Consider the following 27,158-nt stretch of genomic DNA (forward strand, 5'->3'; position numbering starts at 1 on the left):
CGGCTCACCGCAACCTCCGCCTCCTGGATTCAGGCAATTCTCCTGCCTTAGCCTCCTTAGTAGCTGAAATTACAGGCACACGCCACCATGCCCAGCTAATTTTTTGTATTTTTAGTAGAGACGGGGTTTCACCATGTTGACCAGGATGGTCTCGATCTGTTGACCTCGTGATCCACCCGCCTCGGCCTCCCAAAGTGCTGGGATTACAGGCTTGAGCCACCGCGCCCGGCCAATCGTTAGTGTTTTTAACCAAATTTTTTAATTTTTATTTTTGAGCTTTTATTTTAGATTTAGAGGGGGTACACCGAGCTTTTCTGGACTCCCTCAGTGATTGGTCAATTTCTTTTTAAATTTTATTATTATTCTTTTTTCTTTTCTTTTTCTTTTTTAGAGACAGGGTCTTATTGTGTCGCTCAGGCTGGAGTGCAGTGGCATAATCATAGCTGACTGTAGCCCCAAACTCCTGGGCTCAAGAGATCACCCTGCCAAAGCCGCCTGAGTAGCTGGGACCATAGGCACAAGTCAGTGTTCCCGGCCCATATGATTACTTACTTTTTGAGACAGAGTCTCGCTCTGTCACCCAGGCTGGAGTGCAGTGGTGCAATCTCTGCTCACTGCAACCTCCACCTCTTGAGTTCAAGCTATTCTCCTGCCTCAGCCTCCTGAATAGCTTGGATTGCAGGTGTGTGCCAACATGCCCAGCTAATTTTTATATTTTTAGTAGAGACGGGGTTCGACAATGTTGGCCAGGCTGGTCTGGAACTCCTGACCTCAGATGATCCACCCTCCTTGGCTTCCTCAAGTGCTGGGATTTCAGGCGTGGCCACCGCGCCTGGCCCATTATTATTGCTTTTAGTGTCTGCTAGCTTCAGGGTTGCACAGAGATTTAAAGGGCACATTCTTTCAGGGACTGGGCATAGCATGAGCACTGGGAATGAAGGGGATACATTCCACAGGCGAGGCAGTGCCCAGGAGGGTGGAATCTGGGTGTGGCTGTAACCACTCCCCACCCATCCTAGCTTTTTCTTGTCCTTTGAAGAGACAGAGTGACAGCAAGAAACAAAAAAGGGACTTGGGCTTGGGGTTGGAGGGTCTGGTGTTAGGTCTGGAGTCAGCCTCTTAAAGGCTCTGTGGGTTGGCGCTGTCCCCACCTTTCTCCTGCATCTGTGCAATGAGGGAGGTGAGGCTGGACGAGCGCTGAGGTCCTTGCAGCCTTAATACTCATTGTGATATGTTATGGACTGCTGGCTATGTTCCTGGTGCTGTTCTGAGAACCATAGGAATTCCTCTCCTGTGCACAGCTAAACTCTGAGCTCATAGTATCTTTATATGAAAGATGAGGAAACTGAGGCACAGAAAGATTGAGTCCTTGCCCCCCGCCTCGTGGCTCAGAGGTGGAGGAGTCAGAATTGGAACTAGAGACTGAATGAATGACACTCGGGTCACCAGGGCACCCTTCCAATCTCCACTCCTACAGCTCTTTCTTAGCAACCATCTCCCCACCCCTACCTCCTCTTGTCAGGCTCTTCTTGGTGACATCTGTTCACATCTCACCCCTTCTGTCCTTCCCCCACGGCCCTACCTCCATATTCCCCTTGTTACTTATCTCCAAGTTCTTCCTTAGCCTTCCAGCCTGATTCACCCTTTTCTCTTCTGGCCAGCGGATCGCGGGCTCCCAGCTCTCCCCTAGGCTGCAGTATTTTGGGCAGGCGCTGAGCGGCGGTCAGGACCTCACCCAGGATGGACTGGTGGACCTGGCGGTGGGGGCCCGGGGCCAGGTGCTCCTGCTCAGGTGAGAGCAGCCTTCCTTGGACGCTCCCCGGGTGGTTCTAGGTTCAGACCGGGGCGCCCACCCTTCACCCCACCCCCTGTTGTGCTCCCAGGAGCTGAGGGGCTGTGCTCAGGTCGGTGCTCTGTCCGCAGGACCAGACCTGTGCTCTGGGTGAGGGCAAGCATGCAGTTCATACCTGCCGAGATCCCCCGGTCTGCGTTTGAGTGTCGGGAGCAGGAGGTCTCTGACCAGCCCCTGGGACACGCCAGCATCTGCCTTTACATTGACAACATTTCCAAGAACCTGCTCGGGAGCCGTGAGTCCTCTCCCTCCAACCCAGGATGCCCTGACCTCTGGAGTCCCCCAGCCCTGGAAGCCTGTCTCCCATCCTGCACGTTGTCCACCCCAGGGGTTTTTGTCTCTCTCAACACCATCCCTGCGACCACCTACAGGTGACCTCCAAAGCTCTGTGACCTTGGACCTGGCCCTCGACCCTGGCCGCCTGAGTCCCCGCGCCACCTTCCAAGAAACAAAGAGCCGGAGTCTGAGCCGAGTCCAAGTCCTCGGGCTGAAGACACACTGTGAAAACTTCGATCTGCTGCTCCCGGTGCGACTGGGCACAGGCGTGGGTGGCGGCCACACTGGGGCTGACAGAGGGCAGGGCAGGAGAGAACAGGCTGCGTTCCAGCCTCCCTGTGGCTCAGCCCAGCACGGGACCAGCGTGCAGGAGGTGCTTACTGCACGTTAGCCAGTGAGGGAGCCAACGAGTGATGAGATCTGCTGCAGCGGCCAGGGGCCACACGGTTGGATTTCAGGAAAGAGAATTGGGCAGCCTGAGAACGAGGTCTGGGGCTTCCGGCTGGGGTTTTTTTTTTTTTCAGGCATTCACTGGACACGCATTTATCAAGTTGCTCCTCAAAGACAGGCTGTGCCCTGAGGATCAGGGACAGAGCAGTGGCCAAAACAGTCATTGCTGATTGGGAGGTCTGTGGGGAGGAGAAAAAAACAGACAAACCAGGGGAGAGAACTGAGAGGGCATCAGGGAGGCCTCCTGGAGGTGGTGACGCTGAGCAGGCCCTGAAGGAAGGGGAAGCCAGGTGGGAGCTGGAAAAGAACTGCAGGTGGGGGTGGTGGTGGTGGTGAGCACAGCTCTGCACAGTGTTCCCTTTACCCTCCTCCCTCCCCCATGCCCATCCCCCAGGCCTGCGTGGAGGACTCCGTGACTCCCATCACCTTGCGTCTGAACTTCACGCTGGTGGGTGAGCCCCTCCCTTACTTCAGAAACCTGCAGCCTATGCTGGCCGTAGATGCTCAGAGATACTTCACAGCCTCCGTGAGTCCTGGCGCTGGGGTCTCCCAAAGAGGGCGCACAGTGTGGGGTCTGGGTCTCAGAGAAAACCCTCCATTGCCTTCCCACGCAGCTCCCCTTTGAGAAGAACTGTGGAGCCGACCATATCTGCCAGGATGATCTCGGCATCTCCTTCAGCTTCCCAGGGTGAGTGCCCCCGCCTCACCCCGCCTTAGACGTGCCCTGGCACCCCAGCCTCCTTCCTGGAACCTGGGACTCCTGTCCCTGGCTCTCCCTAACATTGTCTCATCCTATACTCAAAACAGGTGTCCTGGCTGGGCACGGTGGCTCGTGCCTGTAATCCCAGCACTTTGGGAGGCTGAGGCGGGAGGATCTTTTGAGGCCAGGAGTTAGGGATCAGCCTGGGTGACAAAGTGAGATCCCATTTCTACAAAAACAAAACAACAACAGAAAAGTCAGCTGGGTGTGGTGGAGCGTGCCTATAGTCCCAGCTACTTGGGAGGCTGAAGCTTGAGTATTGCTTGAGCTCTAGAGTTGGAGGTTGCAGTGAGCCATGATCACACCACTGCACTCCAGCCTGGGTGACAGAGCAAGACTCTGTCTCTTAAAAAAAAAAAAAGAAGAAGAAGAAGAAGAAGAGCCCAGGTGTCCTGTCCCTTGTCTATCTCCCATGTCCCCACCCAACCCATTTTATTCCCAGATTATTTCTAGCCTCAGTCACAGAATCATCTTCTTCCCCTCCCCGATACCCAGCTTGAAGACCCTGCTGGTGGGGAGTAACCTGGAACTAAATGCAGAAGTGATGGTGTGGAACGACGGGGAAGACTCCTACGGAACCACCATCACCTTCTCTCACCCGGCGGGACTGTCCTACCGCCACGTGGCACAGGGCCAGGTGCTCCCTCTGGGGAAGGAGGAGGTGGCTGGGCTGGGTGTCAGCATATATTCCTGTGCAGTTCAGGAGGGGGCCTGGAGGTGGTTGTGCCAGCTGGGGCTTGCCTCTGCTCTTGTGGTGTTCAACTTCGGGCATCGCAGTTTGAGGACACTAACAGGAATGATTTCCTGAGAGGCTACGAATGCGGAGACAGAGGGAATCCTGCCCAAATTTCTTTCTACTCCATATCATGTCAATATTCCTCTTTTAAAGGAAAACGTATCTCATCCTTCAACTACTTAAAAATGCTGTTCTGTAGAAGCAAGGGCTTGAATTTACTGGTCATTCTGCATTAAGGCATGGCAACCTTAATGCTAACCTCTGGTGTTGCGGAGTGAAAGCAGCCGTTGACATGAATGAGATTATAAATGAATATACCTGAGATACAATAAAACTTTATGTATAAATATAGGTAGTGGCTGTCGTTTGCCAATCCCTGCGCTAGAATATAGAACCAGGACCACAGGGAGTCAAAGAGAACCAGACTTTTTTAAACAAAAATGTTATTATGGCCAGGTGCAGTGGCTCACGTCTGTAATCCCAGGACTTTGGGAGGCCAAGGCAGGTGGATCACCTGAGATCAGGAGTTCGAGACCAGCCTGGCCAACATGTTGAAACCCCATCTCTACTAAAAATACAAAAATTAGCTGGTGTGGTGGTGTGCGCCTGTCATCCCAGCTCTTCGGGAAGCTGAGGTGGGACAATCACTTGAACCCAGGAGGCAGAGTTTGCAGTAAGGCAAGATTGTGCCACTGCACTCCAGCCTGGTGACAGAGCAAGACTCTGTCTCAAAAAAAAGTTATTATGAAAAATTTAAAACATTTACAACAAACCTCCCCAAAACTTATCACCCAGATTCAACAATTAGCAACATTTTGCCACATTTGTTTCAGTTTTTCTCCTTTGCTAACATATTTTATTTATTTATTTATTTATTTTTGAGACAGGGTCTCGCTCTGTCACATAGGCTGGAGTGCAATGGTACAATCACGGCTCACTGCAGCCTCGACCTCCTGGGCTCAAGCAATCCTCCCATCTCAGCCTCCTGAGTAGCTAGAACTATAGGCACAAACTACCATACCTGGCTTTTTTTTTTTTTTTTTTTTTTTTTGAACAAGGGTTCCCCCCGTTGCCCAGGCTGGAGTGCAATGGCACAATCTCAGCTCACCACAACCTCCGGCTCCCTGGTTCAAGCGATTCTCCTGCCTCAGCCTCCTGAGTAGCTGGGATTACAGGCATGCGCCACCATGCCCAGCTAGCTAATCTTTTTGTAGAGTGGGGGTCTTACTGTGCTGCCCAAGTTGGTCTCTAATTCCTGGGTTCAAGCAATCCTCCCATCTCAGCCTCCCAAAGAGTTGGAGTTACAGACACGAGTTACAGACTGTGCCAGACATGCTGAATTATTTTAAAGCTAATCTCAGGCATGGGGGTCATTGTACTCCTCCTTATTCACTCTGCTATGACGTGAATGCATCAACAAAAGTTCACGCGTTGAACACTTAATTCCCAATGCAACAGTGTTGAAAGATGGGCCTTTAAGGGGTGATTAGGTTATGAGGGCAAAGCCCTCATGAATGGATGAATACTATTATTTTGAGAGTAGATTAGTTATTTCAGGAGTAGGGTGGTTTTTTTTGTTTTGTTTTGTTTTTTTGGTTTTGTTTTTTGAGACGAGGTCTCGCTCTGTTACCCAGGCTGTAGTGCAGTGGTATGGTCTTGGCTCACTGCAGTCTCTGCCTCCCAGGTTCAAGAAATTCTTGTGTCTCAGCCTCCCAAGTAGCTGGGATTACAGGCACCCACCACCACATCAAGCTAAGTTTTGTATTTTTAGTAGAGACAGGGTTTTACCATGTTGGTCAGGCGGGTCTTGAACTCCTAACCTCAAGTGATCCACCCGCCTCAGCCTCCCAAAGTGCTGAGATTACAGGCACCGTGCCCAGCCCAGGAGTGGGTTCCTAATTAAAGGATGAGTTTGGTCCCCTTTCCCTCTCACTCTCACATGTGATCTCTTGCCCTTCTGTCTTCTGCTGTTAGATGACGTAGGACAAAGGCCCTCACCAGATACTGGTGCCATGCTCTTGGACTTCCCAGTGCCCAGAAACATGAAGCTTCTATTGATAAATTACCTGGTTTGTGGTAATCTGTTATAGCAGCAGGGAACAGACAAAGACACACTCTATAGTTCTAACCAATGAGGACATCTTATATGACCTCAACACCATTATCACACCCAATGAAATAAGTGGTTCCTTGGTATTAAGATAATAGTCAAAATTCTGTAATTGTCTCAAAAATATCTTTTTACCTCTGGTCTATTTGAACCAAAATTCAAGCTAAGTCCACACATAATGTTTGGTTGTTAATCTGCTCTGTTTCTCTTAGTCTCGTATTCCCTACACAGGCACACTTTGGTATCAAAGAACACACCAGGAAAGGCCATCTCTGCCTGTGAGGGGTGATCATTGTCATTGAAAGTGACCCTAGACCTATCAACCAAATGTAATGTGTTGAATATTGATTTTAATACATGAGTTGTAAAGTAACATTTTTGGAGGCAATCTAAGAAAATAGAGCATAACTGGTAAATTGGTATATAAAGGAGTAATTGTTAATTTTGTTGACTGTGATTTGTTGGGTCTTGTGGTTACATTTAAAATACCCTTATCTGTTGGTGGTGTATACTATTTCTAGATGAAACAATATTGCTGGAAACAGATACTCAGTGCCACAAAGAAAAATCAGCACTGAGACAAAGGATCTTTCAGCAACGCAATTTTTACTTCCTGGACTGCAGGAAGGGTACTCTCACTAGCCATCTTGCCACCAGAGTACAATGAACGAAGGAAAAGCAGTCATATTTATCCCTATGCATTTGGGGTCGTCCTTACTGCTGTGTCTGATCTCCGTTGGCTGGAGCCAGACCTCACAATTTAAACTAAAACCTGATTGGCTAACAACTTAAAACTTTTTTAGACAGGTAATGGGCATAGGCTGCCAGCTGGGACCTGCCTGTGAGCACATCCAGCACAGATATCTTGTTAAAGTACAAGGATATAGAATGTATTACGTGCCTGTAAGCATGGCATGTCTGAACAGCTACATAGGATAAGGGCTTAACAAAGAGTTATTAGCAAATTTATTCTTTAACAAGAAAGAAAACTTTAAAGAGGAACTTTTCTACTTCCCACAAATATGATGTTTGGGACATGCTTTAAAGTATTCAGAAAGAGAACAGAGTAGAAACAAGAGTAGAAAAATGTTGGTTACTTAAAATGAGTGATGGCTATATGGGGGTTGATTTTCTAGTCTCTCTGCTTTTGAATGTGTTTCAAAATTTCCATAATAAGAGGCCTTTAAAATAACAATAAAAAAGTGAACATTTTAATAAATTTGAGATTTCTACTTTTGAAGAAAGTTTGACCAGATAGCTATGGGGGAGATTTTAAAAACATAACCTTGCCTGGGCATGATGGCTTAAACCTGTTATCCTAGTGTTTGAGGGGCCCAAGATGGGAGGACTGCTTGAGGCCAGGAGTTCAAGACCAGCCTGGGCAACATAGTGAGATCCCATCTCAAAAAAATTTTTTTTTTTTTTAATTAGCCAGGCATGGTGGTGTGTGCCTATAGTCCCAGCTACTCGGGAGGCTGAGGTGAGGGGTTGGCTTGAGCCCAGGAGTTTGAGGCTGCAGTGAGCTGTGACTGCCTCACTACTCTTTAGCCTGGGTGACAGAGTGAGACCTGGTCTCAAAAAACAAACAAAAACATACCTTAAGGTGGGCCCCAGAAAGCTTCATCACTGCTTTACGGAGTATCTTTGGAATACTGTTATAGTAGTTTGATGCAAAAGTAATTGTGGTTTTTGCCGTTGCTTTCAATTTCAACTAATACTCCTCTACTTTTTCTTGTGCCTAGAAACAGGGACAGCTGCGCTCCCTGCGCCTGACATGTGACAGCGCCCCAGCTGGGAGCCAGGGCACCTGGAGCACCAGCTGCAGAATCAACCACCTCATCTTCCGTGAGGGTGCCCAGGTCAGCCCGGCTTCTGTTCCCTCGCCGCTCCCCTCCCCGCCCTGTCTTGACTGCTCTGTGACCTCCTCAGTGCCTTTCCTCAGATCACCTTCTTGGTTACCTTCGACATCTCCCCCAAGGCTGTCCTGGGAGACCGGCTGCTTCTGGTAGCCAATGTGAGCAGGTGAGCCGGGCCAGGCCAGGGGCAGTGCCATCTCCATCCCCACTCCACATCCTCCTCCTCTGGGGCCTTTGGCAACTGGGTCTCTCCTCTTTCTCCAGTGAGAACAACACCCCCAGGACCAGCAAGACCACCTTCCAGCTGGAGCTCCCTGTGAAGTACGCCGTGTACACCGTGGCCAGCAGGTCAGCAGGCGCCCCGCCACAGGCAAAGGGGCTCTTGTCTCTCACCCTGATGGGGGTAGACCTTGTCCCCTGCAGCAGCCGAACACCTCAGACGTGTTAGGTTTTGGGTGTTAGATAATATTGCCGGCAGCACTTACCAGTCAACACGTTTGTTTTGTTTTTTTTTTTTATTTCCTTTTATCCTTGATAAAAATTACCGAGGCACGGTGGCATGTGCTTGTAGTTCCAGCTATTTGGGAGGCTGAGGCAGGAGGATCACTTGAGCCTGGGAAGTTGAGGATACAGTGAGCTGCGATTTGACCACCGCATTCCAGTCTGAGCAACAAAGCAAGATCTTATTTCCAAAAAAAAAAAAAAAAAATTGACCCTAGAGTGATGTTTCTTAAAACATGTTCTACAAACCGCTGGTGGTCAATGCTCTTCTAAGTGGTAGGCTTTAGAGAAAAAGAGCAAGAAACTCACACATCTCAAACATTTGAAACTGGTGATTTGCACAGAAATAGTGTTGCATCTTTAATAATTGTGTGGCATGTGGACTCCAGGGATGACAATGGGCTCTTGTCTAAATTCAGGCACAAGTTGTTGTTTTCTATTTCATTTTATTATTATTATTTTTTTGAGGCAGAGTCTCAGTCTGTTGCCCAAGCTGGAGTGCAGTGGTGTAATCTTGGCTCATTGCAGCCTCCACTTCCCAGGTTCAAGTTCAAGCGATTCTCTTGCCTCAGCCTCTGGAGTAGCTGGGCTTACAGGCACACACCATCACGGCCAGCTAATTTTTGTAATTTTAGTAGAGACAGTGTTTTACCATGTTGGCAGGCTGGTCTCCAACTCCTGACCTCAGGTGATCTGCCCATCTTGGCCTCCCAGAGTTCTGGGATTACAGGCGTGAGCCACCACACCCGGGCTATTTTTTAAATTTTTATTTCAACTTTGATGTTAGATCAGGGGGTACCTGTACAGATTTGTTACATGGGAATATTGCATGATGCGGAGGTTTTGACTATGAATCCCACCACCCTGGTAGTGAACGCAGGACCCGATAGGCAGTTTCTCAACCCACATCCTCCCTGCATGCTCCAGTGTCCACAGTGCCTGTTCTTCCCATCTTTATGTCCGTGTGTGCCCAATGCTTAGCTCCCCCGTGTAAGTGAAAACATGGGTGATTTTTTTTCTCTTCCTACCCTAATTTTCTTAGGATTATGGACTCCAGCTCCATCCCTGTTACTGCAAAGGACATGATTTCATTCTTTTCGTGGGTGCATAGTATTCCGTGGTGTATATGAACTGTGTATATGTACATTTTCCTTATCCAGTGTTCCACCGATGGGTATCTAGGTTGATTCCATGTCCTTGCTATTGTGAGTAGCGCAGCTGTGAACATATGAGTGCATGTCTCTTTTCAGTAGAATGATTTATTTTGGGGAAAGAGAGGGATATATCCAGTAATGAGATTGCTCGATCAAATGGTAGCTCTGTGTTTAAGTTTGTTGAGAAATGTCCAGACTACTTTCCACAGTAGCTGAACTAATTTACTTCCCCACCAGCAGTGTAGAAGGGTTCCTTTTTCTCTGCGGCCTCACCAGCATCTGTTGTTTTGACGTTTTAATAATATTCACCCTGACTGGTGTGAGATGGCTTCCCATTGAGGTTTTGATTTGCATTTCTCTGATGGTTAGTGATGCTGAGCATTTTTTCCATACTTTTTTTTGGCCACTTGTAAAATGTTCTTTTTATTTTACCTTTTAGTTAATGTTTTATTACTGAAACATCATATATGTATTCTTTTGAGAAGTATCTGTTAGTGTCCTTTTCCCATGTTCATTTGTTTATTTATTTATTTTTGAGACAGATTCTCGCTCTGTTGCCCAGGCTGGAGTGCATTGGCATGATCTTGGCTCACTGCAACTTCCGTCTCCCAGGTTCAAGCTCAAGTGATTCTCCTGCCTCAGCCTCTGGAGTAGCTGGGATTACAGGCATGCACTACCACGCCCAGCTAAGTTTTGTATTTTTAGTGGAGACAGGGTTTCATCATGTTGGCCAGGCTGATTTCAAACTCCTGACCTCAACTGATCCATCTGCCTTGGCTTCCCAAAGTGCTGGGATTATGGGCATGAGCTACCATGCCCAGCCATCAACAAATGTTTATTGTTGTCTAGTTATGATAATAATAATATTGTTATATCCCAGTTTTAATAGAGGTTAAAAGCCTTTCTCAAAAGCACCAACATTCTCTTGGCTTCCCCAGGAGATATGAGACATATCCCTACCTTTGATATTCTTCTAAGCCTCACTGGGGAGCAAAGTTATCCTGGTCCCAGCCCGAATCCCATCTAGGGCCATGTGGTTCTGTACTGCAGGGGTGCAGGGGATGTGGGTTCCTGAGATGGGGCTAGGGCCCCTTGGAAGGAGAGGCGTCAATTAAACACGGAAGGGTCCACAGCATCGAGGGGCCGTTGGTATCTGGACAGGTCATTTCTTCTTGTCCTGGGAAAACACTTGTACCCTGCAGGGCTTTTAGAAGCCCCTCCTCCTCTTCCCAGTACCCTTAGGGAAGGATAGGGACAGATGACCTGCCTGCCACAGAGGCTGTATGTCAGGGAGAAGCTGGTTAAAAAGACAGGGCTGGCCGGGCACGGTGGCTCACACCTGTAATCCCACCGCTTTGGGAGGCTGAGGTGGGCAGATCATCTGAGGTCAGGAGTTCAAGACCAGCCTGGTCAACATGGCGAAACCCCATCTCTACTAAAAATACAAAAATTAGCTGGGTGTAGTGGCAGGTGCTTGTAATCGCAGCTTCTTGGGTGGCTGAGGCAGCAGAATCACTTAAACTCGGGAGGCAGAGGTTGCAGTGAGCTGAGATTGTGCCATTGCACTCCAGCCTTGGGGACAAGAGCAAAACTCTGTCTCAAAAAACAAAACAAAACAACAACAAAAACACAGGGCCTTGAACTACTGCCAGGGAGGGTGAGATAAGGTGCTTGAAACTGAAAGGTCAAGTTTGAGCAGACACCTCCCTTCAGCCAATGCCTTCCTCAAAGTTGCTGTGTGGCAGGCACAGCAGTGTGGTTATTTCCCATACGTTCAATACACATTCAACGAAGATTTACTGAGCCCCTATTATGTGTGATCAAAATCAGAACATCCAGCCTTGCTGGATGTTCTCCTCTGCCTGGTGTTTTCCACCCTCACCTGCACCTGCGCGTGTGGGGGCTCCCAGCCATGCGCACGCTCTGAGCTTGTGTGCTGGGCTGTGCCCAGGCTCTCACACCTGCTGACAGGGGCCCCACTGGCAGAGCTCACCTCCTCTAGGCATGTGTGGCCCACAGCTCAGTCACACATGGCAGATGTAACCCTGTGGGTTGGGGTACAGGGAGTGCCAGGTTGGGGCATTTTGCGGGGAGGCCAAGGTGAGAGGATCGCTTGAGGCCAGGAGTTCGAGATCAGCCTGGGCAACATAGTGAGACCCCATCTCTACAAAAAATTGGCAGAGAAGGAATGAGGCCCCAGAGTAGGTGTGGTGGGCTGGCATTTGGACTATGCCAGCTAGAGGACAGGTGCCAGAAGAGTGAAGCAGTGAGGCAGAAGTGAGACCAGCCACTGGTGTGATGGTCACAACTGGCCACTGGGTCTCCAGGCTTGTGCCCAAGAAGGGCTCGGGACCTTAAACTGAGACCCTATGAAGAGCCTGCTGTGGGCCCTCCCTTACCTCCAAGCCCCAGGCCCAGAAAAGCCAAGGAAATGGGAGAAAAGGACCCGGGGGGACGCCTGTGGGGGACCAAGAAGGGGCAACGCTCAATAGCATTTGCTCAACAGCCCCTGGCATACTATATCTCCACGAAGGGCTGGAAGGAAAGCGCAGGGTGGGGTGGAGGCAGGCCCTGGCCCCTGCTCTCCTGCTGGTCAGTGGCAGAGCTCTCTCTTCTCCGTTCACTGTACCCACTGCCCAGCCCCACTGCAGGCAGCTACGAGCTCTTTGCACCCATTTTTTTTTTTTTTTTTACGAGTCCATGTCTTGCTCTGTTGCCCAGGCTGGAGTACAGTGGTGTGATCACAGCTCATTGCAGCCTTGAACTCCTCTTGGAATCAAGTGATCCTCCCACGTCAGCCTCCCAAGGAGTTGAGATTCCAGATATGTGCCACCCTGCCTGGCTAATTAACAAATTTTTTTTTGTAGAGATGGAATCTTACTATGTTGCCCAGGCTGATCTTGAACCCTGGACTCAAGTGATCCTCCTACCTCGACCTCCCAAAGTGCTGGGATTATAGGTCTGGGCCACTGCACTCAGCCACTTAGCCCTTGTTTAGAAGCCCAGCCCTGCTTTTCTAAACTCTCTTTTTTTTTTTGAGACCAAGTCTCACTGTGTTGCCCAGGCTGGAGTGCAGTGGGGCAATCTCAGCTCACTGTAACCTCTGCCTCCTGGCTCCAAGCAATTCTTGTGCCTCAGCCTCCTGAGTAGCTGGGATTACAGGCACCCGCCACCACACCCGGCTAATTTTTGTATGTTTAGTAGAGACGGGGTTTCTCCATGTTGACCAGGCTGGTCTCGAACTCCTGACCTCAGGTGATCTGCCCATCTCAGCCTCCAAAGTGTGGGGATTACAGGCGTGAGCCACCGTGCCTGGCCTCTAAACTCTCTTTTAACCTAACTCAGCCACAGCCCCCATTCTAGGACACGCCAAGGCCCCACCTGTCCCCTCATGCCTCAGCCAATGCCTCCTGCAGAGGCCCCGTGGTAGTTCACATCCACCAATGCCTCTCCTCTCTCCAGCCACGAACAATCCACCAAGTACTTCAACTTCTCAGCCTCCGAGGAGAAGGAAAGCCGTGTGGCCACACACAGATACCAGGCAGGTGGTGGAGACACAGGAGCCTGGGCTGGGGCGGGAGGCTGGGGAGGGTTGTGGGCTTTGGCGTGGGCTCTGCCCTCACCGCCCTTTGTACAGGTCAGCAACCTCGGACAGAGGGACCTGCCAGTCAGCATCAACTTCTGGGTGCCTGTGGAGCTGAATCAGGAGGCTGTGTGGACGGAGGTGGAGGTGTCCCATCCCCAGGTACTCAAGGACTGTGTGTGGCTCTGTGAATGCACTTTTTACCTGGATTCGCTGTGCCCCTCATGAGTCCCTGAGGTCCCAGCTGAGACGCCTGTTCTCTGCGTTTTCCCCCAGGACCCATCCCTTCGGTGCTCCTCGGAGAAAATCGCACCCCCAGTGTCTGACTTCCTGGCGCACATTCAGAAGAATCCTGTGCTGGTGAGGAGGGCTCTGGGCCAGCTCTCATTGCAGGCAGCACATCAGAGAAATTTCACCCAGGAGTTCATGTTCCACGTCCATCCTGTTGAACTAGCCTTTTGCATTCAGATTCGGCCGCTGCCCTCAAATCACACTGAGTAATGCTCCCTCCGACCTTCATACTCATCTTTCTCAGCCTGATGCGATTTTTCTGCCCCCAGGACTGCTCCATTGCTGGCTGCCTGCGGTTCCGCTGTGACATCCCCTCCTTCAGTGTCCAGGAGGAGCTGGACTTCACCCTGAAGGGCAACCTCAGCTTTGGCTGGGTCCGCCAGGTGTGTGGGTGCAATGGCAGAGCCCCTGCCCTGGACTCAGGCAGGACCTGGTGTGTCTGTGCCCATCTGCAAGCCAGGGCATCCCCGGAGCTCTGAGTCTCCCCAGAGCCAGTTCCACAGGTTTCCCCAACCCCTTTACAGACATCGCAGAAGAAGGTATCGGTCGTGAGTATGGCTGAAATTACATTCGACACATCCGTGTACTCCCAGCTTCCGGGACAGGAGGCATTTATGAGCGCTCAGGTAGAGACTGTGGTGGGGGCAGCGGCCAGGCTGGAAAGAGGGCCCCTGGGGCTCCATCTGCGGTGCTGGGGGGTGTTTTTGCAAACCTGGGGGGAAGAGGGTGAAGGTCTCTGGGCAGGACAGCTGTCCCTAAGGGCATGGGTGCTGCTGCATCTCACCCTTTGGAGCAGGGCCAAGGAGCAGGGCCAAGGAGTTAAAGGTTGGGGAACCCGTGGGGAGTCTGGGATGGCAGGAGGACAGGCGCTTTCTGATGGGGTCACCTCCACTTCAGACAGTGACGGTGCTGGAGAAGTACGAGATCCACAACCCCACACCCCTCATCGTGGGCAGCTCTGTGGGGGGTCTGCTGCTGCTGGGGCTCATCACAGCCGCACTGTACAAAGTGAGTGTTTTCTGCCACGCTGGACCCCACCAGCATCTGGTCCCAACCTTTTTGCAGAGTGAGAAGGAGCTCACTTTGAAGCAGAGGCACGTTCTTGCAGGGTCGCTTCATATGAGAAATTGCCTCCCACCTGCAATATCGCCTGCCCCCAGCAGCCCCCTACTTTGTGATTCTCATTCCTCCTCTAAACATTCTGCCTTTCTTTCCCGCTCTTCTCCAGTTTCTCTCGACAGCAGATTATCATATAAAAGCACAGACCCAGTTTGAATGCTGACATCACCACAGATTCTTTTTGTCTTTGACTGTAGGCCAGTGTCTACTCCATTCTGGGCCTTGATTTCTCAAAGTGAAGGTGACTCTACCCAGCTCAGAGAATTTTGGCTAAATCTAGGCCAGGCACGGTGGCTCACGCCTGTAATCCCGGCACTTTGGCTGAGGCAGGTGGATCACTTGAAGTCAGGAGTTCAAGACTAGCCTGGCCAACATGGTGAAACCCCATCTCTACTAAAAATACAAAAATTGGCTGGGTGTGGTGGCACGTGTCTATAATCCCAGCTACTCAGGAGGCTGAGACAGGAGAATCGCTTGAACCTTGGAGGCGGACGTTGTAGTGAGCTGAGATAGTGCCACTGTACACCAGCCTGGGTGACAGAGTGAGACTCTGTCTCAAAAAAAAAAAAAAAAAAAAAGAATTTTTTTGGCTAAATCTAGATGACACAATGCATGTAAATTTCCTAGCGCAGTGCTTTGAGCCTAGCAGGGATTCCAGAATAGTGATCCCTCAGTCTCCCTCAGTCCTGTCTTCTTCTCCTCCACTGAATGGACTTCCTGAGTTTCTTCTCTATCCTCCCCCACAGGTTGGCTTTTTCAAGCGTCAGTACAAGGAAATGATGGAGGAGGCAAATGGACAAATTGCCCCAGAAAACAGAACATCAGACCCTCAGTCTGCCCAGTGAGAGATGATCCCCTCTTGGCCTTGGACTTCCTCTCCCCTTCGAGGTTTCTACATTTACTTACCCTTACCTGTCAGGCCTGACAGGGAGGAACCATCGCACCAAGAGAGGCTGGGATCAGCCTGCTTCCTGTCTTTGGGAGGAGCATCTTGCTTGGGAAAGGGCCTGTGTCTTGTCAAGATTCCAACTGGAAACCCTTAGGAGAGGGTCCCTGTCGTGTCCCCCAAAGGGTTTGACTTGCAATTTCTACCTAGAAATACATGGACAATACCCTCAGGCTTCCGTCTCTCTTCCCCCATGAGGCATGGTATCTTTCTTTCTTTTTTGGAGATGGATTCTTGCTCTGTCACCCAGGCTGGAGTGCAGCAGTGTGATCTTGGCTCCTGTGACCTCTGCCTCCTGGGTTCAAGTGATTCTCCTGTCTCTGCCTCCTGAGTAGCTGGGATTACAGGCATGCACCACCATGCCGGGCTAACTTTTGTATTTTTAGTAGAGACGGGGTTTCACCATATTGGTCAGGCTGGTCTTGAACTCCTGATCTCAGGTGATCCACCTGCTTTGATATCCCAAAGTGCTGGGATTACAGGCTTGAACCACCTCACCCGGCCGGATCTTTCTAAAATACAGTTCTAAACACGCTACTCATCCCACCCATCTTCAGTGGCTCCCCATTACCCTCAGGACAATGTCTGAACTCTCCAGCATCACATGAGAAGTCCCCTTCTATCCCAGAGTGGGGACTTCAGGGCACACGGCGTGAGAAGCTCTGTGGCCCCTATCACCATCGTTTTCAGTGAATTAATGTCACGTCAGCATCAGCTCATGGCTTCGTCGCGGGGCCCTCACTCACGATTTCCCAGGCTGAATTGGGAGTGAGATGCCAGTGTGCTGGGTTCTGCAGAGATGGCCTCCAGCGTTGGGCAGCATTGCTGGCTGGAAGGGAGGAGCACCCCCTAGGGAGGGACATGGCCAGGGTGTGACTGCAGCTCACCCAGCCCCAGGGGCAGAACAGACCAAACCACTTCTATTTTTTGAGGCTACAAATATAGTAAATGAAGAAATGCCAGGATATGATCATTTTTAAAGAGTGTACTTTAAATGTTAGTGTCAATAAATTAAAACATGCACAAAAAGATGCATCTACTGCTCTTGGGAAATATGTCAGAGGTCTAAAAAAAAGGCCTTTTGTGGATGTGGGTCCTGAAGGATGACAGCCATGCGATCCCTTTACCAAGGTGGGCCCTGGTTAGCCCTGAGGCCTGGGGCCAGGACAGGAAATTAACCAGAGTAGGGTTGTGAATATCCTTCTTAGGAGTAACCTGACCCCTTAATCGGCTCACTCCATTCTCAGGGCTGGTGCCGATGGAAAGCTGGTGGAGCTGTGAGGTGGAGGGGGCAAAGGATAGAGAAGGGACAACCCCAGTGGTTACTCCTCCCCCTGGAAAGGTCGCTGGAGTGATCAGTACTCACAAGTGTTTCCTACAAGTCCTAGGATGTGTTGAAAGGCACTCTGTCTGCATATAGTGAGTGATTGAAGGGGGCTTTGGGGTGCCGCATTGAGAGCTGCTGCCCGCAATAAGATCATTCTTGTTATTATGCCACCATCCTGGCATAAAGTTCATCATGGTGCCTGGCACTGAGCTGGGGCCACACAGGGCAAGCCATTCCCGACCTCGAGTGATGCCACTGCAACTGTCACCAGCAAGGAACTCACACCGTGTGGATGTTTCAATTAGGAAATCAGAAGCGAGGCAGTTGAGTGATTTGAAGGGAAGATGGAAAGTGGCCCTTACCTCCAGCCAAAGATATCTCTCCCATACATCAGCAGAGGGTCCCAAATCCCTGTGGATCGTGAAGCTTTTGAGTCCCCAAGATAACTACTTATTATTCAGTTTCCCCAGGTAGGGAGGCAGATGATGAGACTTTGTAAGAATTCAGCCTTTGTGGCTGGGCACAGTGGCTCATGCCTGTAATCCCAGCACTTTAGGAGGCTGAGGCGGGAGGATTGCTTGTGCTCAGGAATTTGAGACCAGCCTGGGCAACATATTGAAACCTTGCCTCTAAAAAAAATTTAAAAATTAACCGGGCATGGTGGCATATGACTGTAGTCCCAGCTACTTGGGAGGCTGAGGTGGGAGGATCACTTGAGCCTGGGAAGTTGAGAATACGGTGAGCTGTGATTGGACCACCGCATTCCAGCCTGGGCAACAAAGCAAGATCTTATCTCAAAAAAAAAAAAAATTGACCCTAGAGTGATGTTTCTTAAAATATGTTCTGTGAACCGCTGGTGGTCAATGGTTTTCTAAGTGGTAGGCTTTAGAGAAAAAGAGCAAGAAATCCATATATCTCAAACATTTGAAACTGATTTGCACAGAAACAGTGTTGCATCCTTAATAATTGTGTGGCATGTGGACTCCAGGGATGGCAATGAACTCTTGTCTAAATTCAGGCAACAAGTTGTTATTTTCTATTTTATTTCATTATTATTTTTTGAGGCAGTCTCATTCTGTTGCCCAGGTCGGAGTGCAGTGGCATGATCTTGGCCCACTGCAATCTCCACCTCCTGGGTTCAAGTGATCCTGCTGCTTCATCCTCCTAAGTAGCTGGGACTACAGACATGGACCACCATGTCCATTGTCATTATTATTATTTTTGAGATGGAATGTCAGTCTGTCACCCAGGTGGGAGTGCAGTGGTGTGATCTTGGCTCACTGCAACCTCCGCCTCCTAGGTTCAAGTTCAAGCGATTCTCTTGCCTCTGCCTCTGGAGTAGCTGGGATTATAGGCATGCACCAACATGGCCAGCTAATTTTTGTATTTTTAGTACAGACGTGGTTTCACCATGTTGGCCAGCCTGGTCTTGAACTCCTGACCTCGTGATCCACCCGCCTTGGCCTCCCAAAGTGCTAGGATTACAGGTGTGAACCACCGTGCCCGGCTGACAAGGTGTTATTTTTCTGATATTCTTCCTTTGTGTGTTACTGTTTATGTTCATTGCATTTACAGTTTCAGGGTTGGGCATTGTGTTGTGTTAGATCCCTGAATCACCAAATGGATCAATGGCTCAAACATATGGAAGTTGTGATTAAAAAATAATATCATTGCTACAATTTAGAATAGTGTCATAAAAGTCAATACTAACTTTTAAACATTGAGCCCAGTGCACATATAGTATAGACATGCATGCTGGGATAAATGATTGTGAGTCAAAATCTGAAAATATCTAGAAGGTATTATAGTCTCTGTCAGGTGGATTGTATTGGTTCTGACATGCATTTGTTCCTAGTGTGCTGCCCATTCTGAAACTTTATGAAACAGTTGCATGAACCTTTCAGAGTTTTTGTGTCATTTTCAAAGCACAATGACTTCTTGGGTAAAGCAATAGGGATTTCTCAGAACAACTGCCACATGTAGCTTTCCTATTCAAAATTGATTAATATTGTCACTGAATACAGAGGAGACAGCAAAACTACAGTGCCATAAATCAAGGTGCTTTTTATAACAAAAGTAGATACGAGTCACATAATTTCCAAGGAGCTTGTAAAAACAGCAGTAGAGTTTGTACCTGTATTGAAAAGTTGCTTTTGGCTGCAAATAACAGAAAAAAACAAAAGCATGTAAGAGCAGATAGAAGGCCTTTCCACTACAAGAGGTTCAGGTGCAGCTTAGTGTTTAATTCAGAGTCTCAGCACTGACAGATTCTTTCTGACCTTCCAATCAGACATAAATCAGACGTTCTTGGTGGGTTTAGTTCTTACCCATTGACCAGGATTGAGTCAAATTCTATCTCCTTGGTTGCCTGCAGTGCTGAGAAAGTGAGCACGTGCTTTTCACAAGCTTAATAAAAAGAGGTAGCTCCAGGCAGGCGCAGTGGCTCACGTCTGTAATCTCAGCACTTTGGGAGGCTGAGGTGGGCAGATCACTTGAGGTCAAGAGTTCGAGACCAGCCTGGCCAACATGGCAAAACCCCGTCTCTACTAAAAATACAAAAATTAGCCGGGCATGGTGACACATGCCTGTAATCCCAGCTACTCGGTAGGCTGGGGCAGGAGAATAGCTTGAACCTGGGAGATGGAGTTTGCAGTGAACTGAGGTCACGCCATTGCACTCCAGCCTGGGTGACAGAGTGAAACTCTGTCACCCAAAAAAAAAAAAAAAAAAAGTGTGTGTGGGAGGTAGCTCCACCAGCCAGGAAGGTGGCAGCCTGGTGGCTGTTGAATAGGCTACCTACAGTGTCTGGCAAATATTATGCTTGAAGACTATGCTGAGAGAAAGTTTCTTTTGTGAAAGAAGAGCTTGGACATTGTGTAATGTCAAACGTAAACAGCGGAATAGCAGTGACTAACGCTTGCGTGGGAGAGTAAGCATGTCACCTCACACTTAGAATAAGTCACTGCCGTGTGAAGTCTGAATCAGCTTTAGTCTTTGTGCAATGCAGGTATGTGGGAGCTTTTCAGCTGCTGAAACCTCTAGCAACAGAAAAGGAGTTTTTGTTGTTCATTTGTAATCAATGTTCATCATGTGAGTGGTGGGAGAGAGAGTGAGGTAGGAGATCAGGAGGACTTGCTTTCTAGTCACAACCTAGCTAATCAGAACAGGATCTGGTCAAGACGGGACCGCACTTAAAAAACAGCCCGAACCAGCAGACGGCCAGGAGAGCAAACTCTATTATCCTCACCGCTTATTAGCGTAAAGACCTCCCCACTGGTGCCATGACAGTTTACAAATGCCATGGCAACATGCCGTAGCAATGGTCAGCAAGTTACCTCCCATGGCTCCGGAAGCTCCCCACTCCTTTTTCAGAAAGTTCTGAATAACCCGCCCCTTAATTTGCATGTAATTAAAAGTCAGTATAAGTACAGTCAGTCAGCGGCCCGCTGGCTGCTGCTCTGGGCTCACTGCCTATGGGTCACTCCGCTCTGCAGGAAACAGCCACTCTGCTGCTGCGGCTGCTTCAGTAAACCTGCTTTTTTCCACACAGGCTCATGCTTGAGTTCTTTCCTGATCAAACCGAAGAATCCTCCCTGGCTAAGCCCCAGTTTTGGAGCTTGCCTAGCCTTGCATCCATAGCACGGGCTAACTGCTTATGGTGCACCCAGCCTAAAGAGGCTGATGCTTGCAGGGTTGTATTCACAGAGCACAGGGCAGTTCGAGGAGGCCTCTCACCCTTGACTCATTCTGTCACCCAGGCTGGAGTGCAGTGGTATGATCTCAGCTTGTACCACTGGCTAATTAAAAAAAAATTGCCGGGCACAGTGGCTCATACCTGTAATCCTAGCACTTTGGGAGGTCGAGGCAGGTGGATCACCTGAGGTCAGGAGTTTGAGACCAGCCTGGCCAACATGGTGAATCTCCGTCTGTACTAAAAATACAAAATTAGCTGGGCATGGTGGCACATGCCTGTAGTTCCAGCCACTCAGGAGGCTGAGGCAGGAGAATCGCTGGAACCCAGGAGGCAGAGGCTGCAGTGAGCCGAGATTGCATCACTGCACTCCAGCCTGGGCGGCAGAGCAGGACTCCGTCTCCAAAAAAATTTTTTGTTGTTGTTGTGATGGTGTCTCACTGTGTGGCCCAGGCTGGTCTTGTACTCCTGCCCTAAAGTGATCCTCCTGCTTCTGCCTCGCGTAGTGCTCGGATGACAGGCATGAGCCACCATGCCCGGCCTGGCTAAGTTGTCTTTAATGTTGCATGTCTGCGAACAAACACATCTATAGAGCCAGAAAAGTTGAGCATCCAACTTTTTATGACTTAATTCTCATGACGTGGCAATTTCTGCAGCAAGGAGCCTGGGCCAGTGGTTTTAGGAGAACTGAGTGAACAAAATAAATACAGTAACCGGGTTGGAAGAGAGGTGCTGGTCGTGGGTGTTTTCTGCTGGCCCCTGTTCACATGTGCCTGTTAGCCCACCCATGGGTAAGTGGGGCAAAGTGGCCGAACTGATTCTCAAGAGAGGCATAAATTCCTCAGAATCCAAGTTAGTAAAGATTTAGTTTCTAGCCTGAATGAATGTGTCACCAGAACATGTTATAAACTTTATCAGCTCAGAGGGAAAAAGCTGTGTCCACACTATGTGGTTTATACAACCTGTCAGGAATTCAGCATGATGAAGAAATGCACAAAACAAGTGTGAACAGACACATAAAAGGCAATCTTGGCTCACTGCAACCTCTGCCTCCTGGGTTCAGGCAATTCTCCTGCCTCAGCCTCCTGAATAGCTGGGATGACAGGTGCCCACCATCACACCTAGTAGAGACGGGGTTTCACTATATTGGCCAGACTGGTCTCGAACTCCTGACCTCGTGAACTGCCCATCTCGGCCTTCCAAAGTGCTGGGATTATAGGCATGAGCCACCACGCCTGATCTATTCCTAGGTTTTTATATAGAGAACATTTTTTCACATTTTAAAGGAACATTTATGTTTAATTGTGGAATATTTCAAATACATGGAAAATTACAGAAAATAAATAACAACCACTCATTTATCTTCTCCCCAACCCCATGTAACAAATTTTAGAATATTGTGTTAAAGGCTAAATTTAGCATGTTAAAGATTCCTGGCTGGATGTGGTGGCTTACACCTGTAATCCCAGCACTTTGGGAGGAGGAGGTGGGAGGATTGCTTGAGTCCAGGAGTTCAAGACCAGCCTGGGCAACATAGTGAGACCTCATCTCTACAAAAAACAAAAAAATTAGCTGGGCATGGTGGTGTGCCCCTGTATTCCCAGTGACTAGGAGGCTGACGTGGGAGGATTGCTTGAGCCTGGGAATTTGAGTCTGTAGTGAGCCCTGATCCTGCCACTGCGTTCCAGCCTGGGTGACATAGCAAAACCTGTCAAAAAAAAAAAAAAGCTTCCTTCTCTGCCCCATAATAGGCAATCACTCTTCTAATTTCTGTCTTCATAGATGGATTTTGCCTGTTCTTTAACTTCTATGTGAAAGGAAGCAGCCATTAGGCATTCTGGTGTCTGGCTTCTTTCTTTCACTTAAGATAAAATTGCGTTAACCCGTGGTGTTGTACAGAACTGTAGTTTGTTTTTTGCTATTTATTTATTTATTGTAAAGACAGTGTCTGGCTATGTTGCCCAGGCTGGTCTTAAACTCCTGGCCTGAAGCAATTCACCCATCTTGGTCTCACCGAAACTCGGACCACAGGCATGAGCCGCGCCATCCTGCCCGTAGTTTGATCTCATGTCTTGCTGAGTGGTAGCACATTGCATGGCTTTGTTACTTTCGGTGTCCATTCTCATCTGGCGGGCTCTGCTTTTTGAAACCACACCCTGGTCTAGCTCCCCTGCTCCCTGCCTCTCTCCAGGCTCACATCCACCTGCCGGGGGCCTCTGCAGCAGTTCTGCTTCCTGCTCTTCCACTCCTGTGGGCCCCCAGAGAGCTACGGGGCTCCCTGGGTACCAACTGGCTCCCAAGGCTGGGGGAGGTGGTCTTCTGGAATAAGGAAGCCAGGTCCCTGCAGGTGGTGGAGGGGGGGTGGATGAGGGTTTTTCCCCAGGGCGTCATTGGCCTCTGCCCCCTCTTCTGTTCTCTGATTAACCAGGGCCCTCTTACCCACTGTGCCCCTCCTTCTGCCACGTGGAGCCCTGAGTCATTATTTTAACTACCCCCTGGAGAGTGAGCACCCTCTGTGCTCTGTCCCTAGCGGTCCACTTCCCCTCGACGCGCTGCTCAGGGATGGCCTTCGGCGTCATGCTCCTTCTGGGTGGTGAGTGGGGTCAGGGGGTGGGAGAGAAGCTTGGAGGGGTTCTGAGGGGTCTCCATCTGGGAGGGCAGGCTGGGGACTGGTGGTCAGCTCTCACTACTCTCGTGAAGAGCTGAGACAGGGAGCCACCTCGTGTGTGAGTGGCCTGGAGTCGGGAGAGTGTGACCTGAACAAAGAGAGGCTCAGGGTCTGTGCTCAGGTGGCGACTGAGCTGCCTCTCCAGTTGGCCATGTTGTCCCAGGCTTCCTTGCTCTTGTTCATGGGGTCCCTGATTTGGGTGAGAGAGGTCTCCCCAACTTCCCCCTGGGACTGGAAAGCCACAGAAGCCACCAGGGAGGGAGAAAGGTTAGATATCACCTCTGTGGGCCTGTTTTCCCCAAGTCCTGACTGCACATAGGGAAGAGTCCCCCTGGTGAAAACTGCATCACAGCCACATTCACATGCCATCAAAACTCAGGCCTGGCCGGGTGCAGTGGCTCACCCCTGTAATCACAGCACTTTGGGAGGCTAAGATGGGCAGATCACCTGAGGTCAGGAGTTTGAGACCAACCTGGCCAACATGGTGAAGCCCCATCTCTACTAAAAATACCAAAAAGAGCTGGGCATGGTAGTGTGCACCTGTAACCCCAGCTACTTGGGAGGCTGAGGCAGGAGAATCACTTGAACCCAGGAGATGGAGGTTGCAGTGAGCCAAGATTGCACCATTCCACTTCAGCCTGGGCAACAGAGCGAGACTCCATCTCAGAAAAAAAAAAAAGAAGAGGCTGAGAGGTCTGAGGGGTTGGGGCTTCTTTAACTCCCAACCCCACCCCCCACCCCCCCCAAATATTCCTCAGTCCTGGCTTCTTATCATGGATTCAACCTGGATGTGGAGGAGCCCATGATCTTCCAGGAGGACGCAGCCGGCTTTGGACAGAGCGTGGTGCAGTTTGGTGGATCTCGGTAGGCACCACTCACCATCTCCACCCCCCACACCACACACACACAACCTCCACCGCATCGTGTGCTGTGGGTGGGTACACACAGGCTACCCCAGGGAGGTGTCCTGGAGGAAGGACAGCAGCGGTGAGAAGTCTTTCCTTGGCTCCTTGGAGGCCCTGACACCACATATTATTGATCTCTAAAAATGAGTGGAAAACAACACATTTTGCTGAGACAAGCGATAATACGAGTGAGGCGAAGTTAGAGAATTTTACAGTTGCTGAAATCAGCAAATCGTGAGTTTCAAGCACTGCTTATGGAAGGAAGTCCAAAATTAAAGGTGATGTAAGAAATGTGTAAAAGATGAGGTTCAGGGAAGATGGAGGAAGTGAAGAGATCTTTAACTTTTTGAATTATGAAGAATCATCAATCCCAAGAAGGGCCACAAAACTCTAGACGAGACCCCACCTCACCTCGGGAGGGAGGCCTTGAACCTGCCTGCTAGGGGGCCAGTGCAGTCACACAGGGCCCACACTCACTAAGTTTGGAGTTTAATGTTTTGCCCTTGACCTCTTGAAATTCCTGATGATTTTTAGTTTTAGTTTTACTCCAGCTCTGTTGCTCGGGCTGGAGTGCAGTGGTGCAATCACAGCTCACTGCAGCCTCAACCCAGACTCAAGTGATCCTCTCACCTCAGCCTCCTGAGCAGCTGGGACCACAGGTGCATGCCATCATGCCTGTTTTATTGTTGTTTTATTTTGTTTTACTCTTTAGAGAGACGGGGTCTTGCTATGTTGTCTAGACTGGCTGAACTCTTGGGATCATGTGATCCTCCCGCCTTGGCCTCCCAAAGTGCTGGGATCACAGGTGTGAGCCACCCTGCCTTGCCAATTCTTAAGATTTTATCTGTGCATTTGTGTTTTGCAAGTGAAGAATGATGCAGGGCTGGGCACTGTGGCTCATGCCTGGAACCCCACCACTTCGGGAGGCCAAGGCAGGCAGATCACCGAGGCCAGGAGTTTGGCCAACACTGTGAAACCCGTCTCTACTAAAAATACAAAACAAATTAGAAAGGTGTGGTGGCGGGCACCTGTAACCCCAGCTACTTGGGAGGCTGAGGCAGGAGAATTGCTTGAACCTGGGAGGCGGAGGTTGCAGTGAGCCGAGATTGTGCCACTGCACTCCAGCCTGGGTGAGAGTGAGGCTCTGTCAACAAAAAAACAAAAAACAAACAAAAAAGAGTGATGGGAGAAGGGAGATGCACTGGGGGTTCGGAGCCTCACCTCGGCAGGAGCCCACCTCCCACTGTCTCTTAGGGAAGGGTCTCAGCTGCTGGCTCCACCACCCATGTGGGTGCAGTGACCACTGCCACCTTCTGCCCCTGGCATGAGCTGGGTAAAGTCAGGGTTAGTTGTACTCACCGTGTGAGTACCCTGAAGGAGTGGAGAGACTACACAGCAAACAAAAAAAAAAACCAGGACAGGTTGAGGGAGAGAGCAGAAGAAAGGAAAGAGCCCCCCAACCCCAAGAGACCCCACATTTTTAATTTGAATTGGGACCCACAAATTATGAACCTGCCCCCGCTTCCAGGAGCTCACATTCTCCTGTCCCAGAGAGCTCAAATCACAATGTGACACAGGTGTCACTGAGGTCTGGGGGGCACAGGCAGGGAGTGAGCAGACCCTGGAGGGCTCCATGGAGGAGGTGGTGCTGGCAGTGAGCCCCAGAGAACAGGAAGGCTCAGCTGGTCACAAGGAGGTACAAGAGGTCACCAAGCTCCAACCACACATCCTCCCCCTTCCTCACATGGGCGGCAGTCTGGGGGGATGGAAGCAAGTGCCAGGCACCAGGCTTTTTTCTTTATTTGGAAATGTGGCCAACTGAAGAGCACAGATCTGAAAGACCCAACTTAATGAAGGATTACACCTGTGTGTGTCTGGGTGAGCACCACCTAGGTCAGCTGCTCCTGTGTAAAATCCCACAGGCACAGGGCTGCCATGGGCTCCTTCTCATTACCCAGCAAACCCAGAGATCCTCCGGTCTGACTTCCATCACCATCAGCTTTTCAGGCCCCATAAAAAAAAGAATATATTGGCTGAGTGCTGTGGTTCATATCTACAAACCCAGCACTTTGGGAGGCCAAGGCAGGAGGATTGCTTGAAGCCAAAAATTTAAGACCAGGCTGACCAACATAGCAAAATCCTGTTTCTATAAAAACAAAAGAAAACAGCTGGGTGAGGTGGCACGCATCTGTAGCCCCAGCTACTCAGGAGGCTGAAGCAGGAGGATTACTTGAGCCCAGGAGGTTGAGGTTGCCATGAGCCGTGATCGTGCCACTGCATTCCAGCCTGGGTGACAAAGTGAGACCCTGTCTCTAATTGAACAGAAAAAGAGAATATAAAACTATTTATTGCTCACCATTCCCCAGTACTCACATTGCAGTAAACTAATATATCATTGGTAACACTCTGGTCTGGTCTGGGGGGCCAGAGTCACCAAGGTCTGGGTGGGGCAAAGGCAGGGAGTGAGCAGACTCAGGAGGGCTCCATGGAGGAGGTGGTGCTTGAGTGAGTCTCAGAGGATAGGAAGGCTCAGTTGGTCACAGGGAGGGCTCCATGGAGGAGGTGATTACAAGGAGGAGATTACTATAAAGTCACTGTTTTTTCTGGCTTCTGTTGATTCATAACCCAATACTGAAAAGATGGAGCCAGCCTGTCAGTAATGGTTTGGGTAAATAAAAACATGCAGGTTGATAGCTTACACTAAAGGTTTGCTTGTCATTCATATCAGAGGGTCCCAAACTGCTGCCTCTCTAGCAAAGCTCCGGGTTTCATCACAAAGCCTTAGGCGTCCCCTAAACCACGACACACAGACTGTAGCTTTCTGTAAAGGAGGGGCCCTGTAGAAGGAGCCCCCGTAGGCCCATTTATCAAAGCCTTGCTTGGCACATTAAAATACACCAGTATTTGTCTGTTTTTCTCACGTGGGCAGGGAG

The 27,158-nt window shown here is 49.8% G+C and overlaps 2 protein-coding genes and 1 long non-coding RNA gene across 8 annotated transcripts in view; all 3 read left to right on the top strand.

Moving 5' to 3' along the window:
- Positions 1-15,807, top strand: part of ITGAX (integrin subunit alpha X) — a 30,758-nt gene extending 14,951 nt beyond the window's left edge. For both annotated transcript variants that reach the window (XM_032243306.1, XM_032243308.1), the window contains 16 exons: positions 1,662-1,792; positions 1,924-2,087; positions 2,224-2,378; positions 2,973-3,104; positions 3,193-3,266; positions 3,834-3,975; positions 7,927-8,043; positions 8,127-8,206; positions 8,305-8,388; positions 13,158-13,236; positions 13,333-13,440; positions 13,555-13,638; positions 13,839-13,952; positions 14,094-14,195; positions 14,467-14,577; positions 15,435-15,807. In XM_032243306.1, the coding sequence (XP_032099197.1) occupies positions 1,662-1,792; positions 1,924-2,087; positions 2,224-2,378; positions 2,973-3,104; positions 3,193-3,266; positions 3,834-3,975; positions 7,927-8,043; positions 8,127-8,206; positions 8,305-8,388; positions 13,158-13,236; positions 13,333-13,440; positions 13,555-13,638; positions 13,839-13,952; positions 14,094-14,195; positions 14,467-14,577; positions 15,435-15,533 (1,776 nt within the window). In that variant the 3' untranslated portion in view covers positions 15,534-15,807. The remainder of the gene's footprint in view (positions 1-1,661; positions 1,793-1,923; positions 2,088-2,223; positions 2,379-2,972; positions 3,105-3,192; positions 3,267-3,833; positions 3,976-7,926; positions 8,044-8,126; positions 8,207-8,304; positions 8,389-13,157; positions 13,237-13,332; positions 13,441-13,554; positions 13,639-13,838; positions 13,953-14,093; positions 14,196-14,466; positions 14,578-15,434) is intronic.
- On the top strand, positions 5,867-7,920 carry LOC116526714. The gene is made up of 3 exons (XR_004258235.1): positions 5,867-7,057; positions 7,708-7,709; positions 7,824-7,920. It is a non-coding gene; the product is annotated as an uncharacterized LOC116526714 (long non-coding RNA).
- A 7,322-nt stretch (positions 15,808-23,129) lies between the features above and the next one.
- Positions 23,130-27,158, top strand: part of ITGAD (integrin subunit alpha D) — a 33,842-nt gene continuing 29,813 nt past the window's right edge. For 4 of the 5 annotated variants that reach the window (XM_032243300.1, XM_032243303.1, XM_032243301.1 and 1 more), the window contains exons 1-2: positions 23,130-23,245; positions 24,079-24,184. In XM_032243300.1, coding sequence (XP_032099191.1) covers positions 23,215-23,245; positions 24,079-24,184 — 137 coding nt within the window. In that variant the 5' untranslated portion in view covers positions 23,130-23,214. Of the gene's footprint in view, positions 23,246-24,078; positions 24,185-27,158 lie in introns of those variants that run through there. The other variant, XM_032243304.1, reaches the window with a different exon arrangement.

Source organism: Sapajus apella, unplaced genomic scaffold (assembly GCF_009761245.1).
Source record: "Sapajus apella isolate SASKATOON/1434 unplaced genomic scaffold, GSC_monkey_1.0 scaffold51, whole genome shotgun sequence".
Taxonomy (NCBI): Eukaryota; Metazoa; Chordata; class Mammalia; order Primates; family Cebidae; genus Sapajus; species Sapajus apella.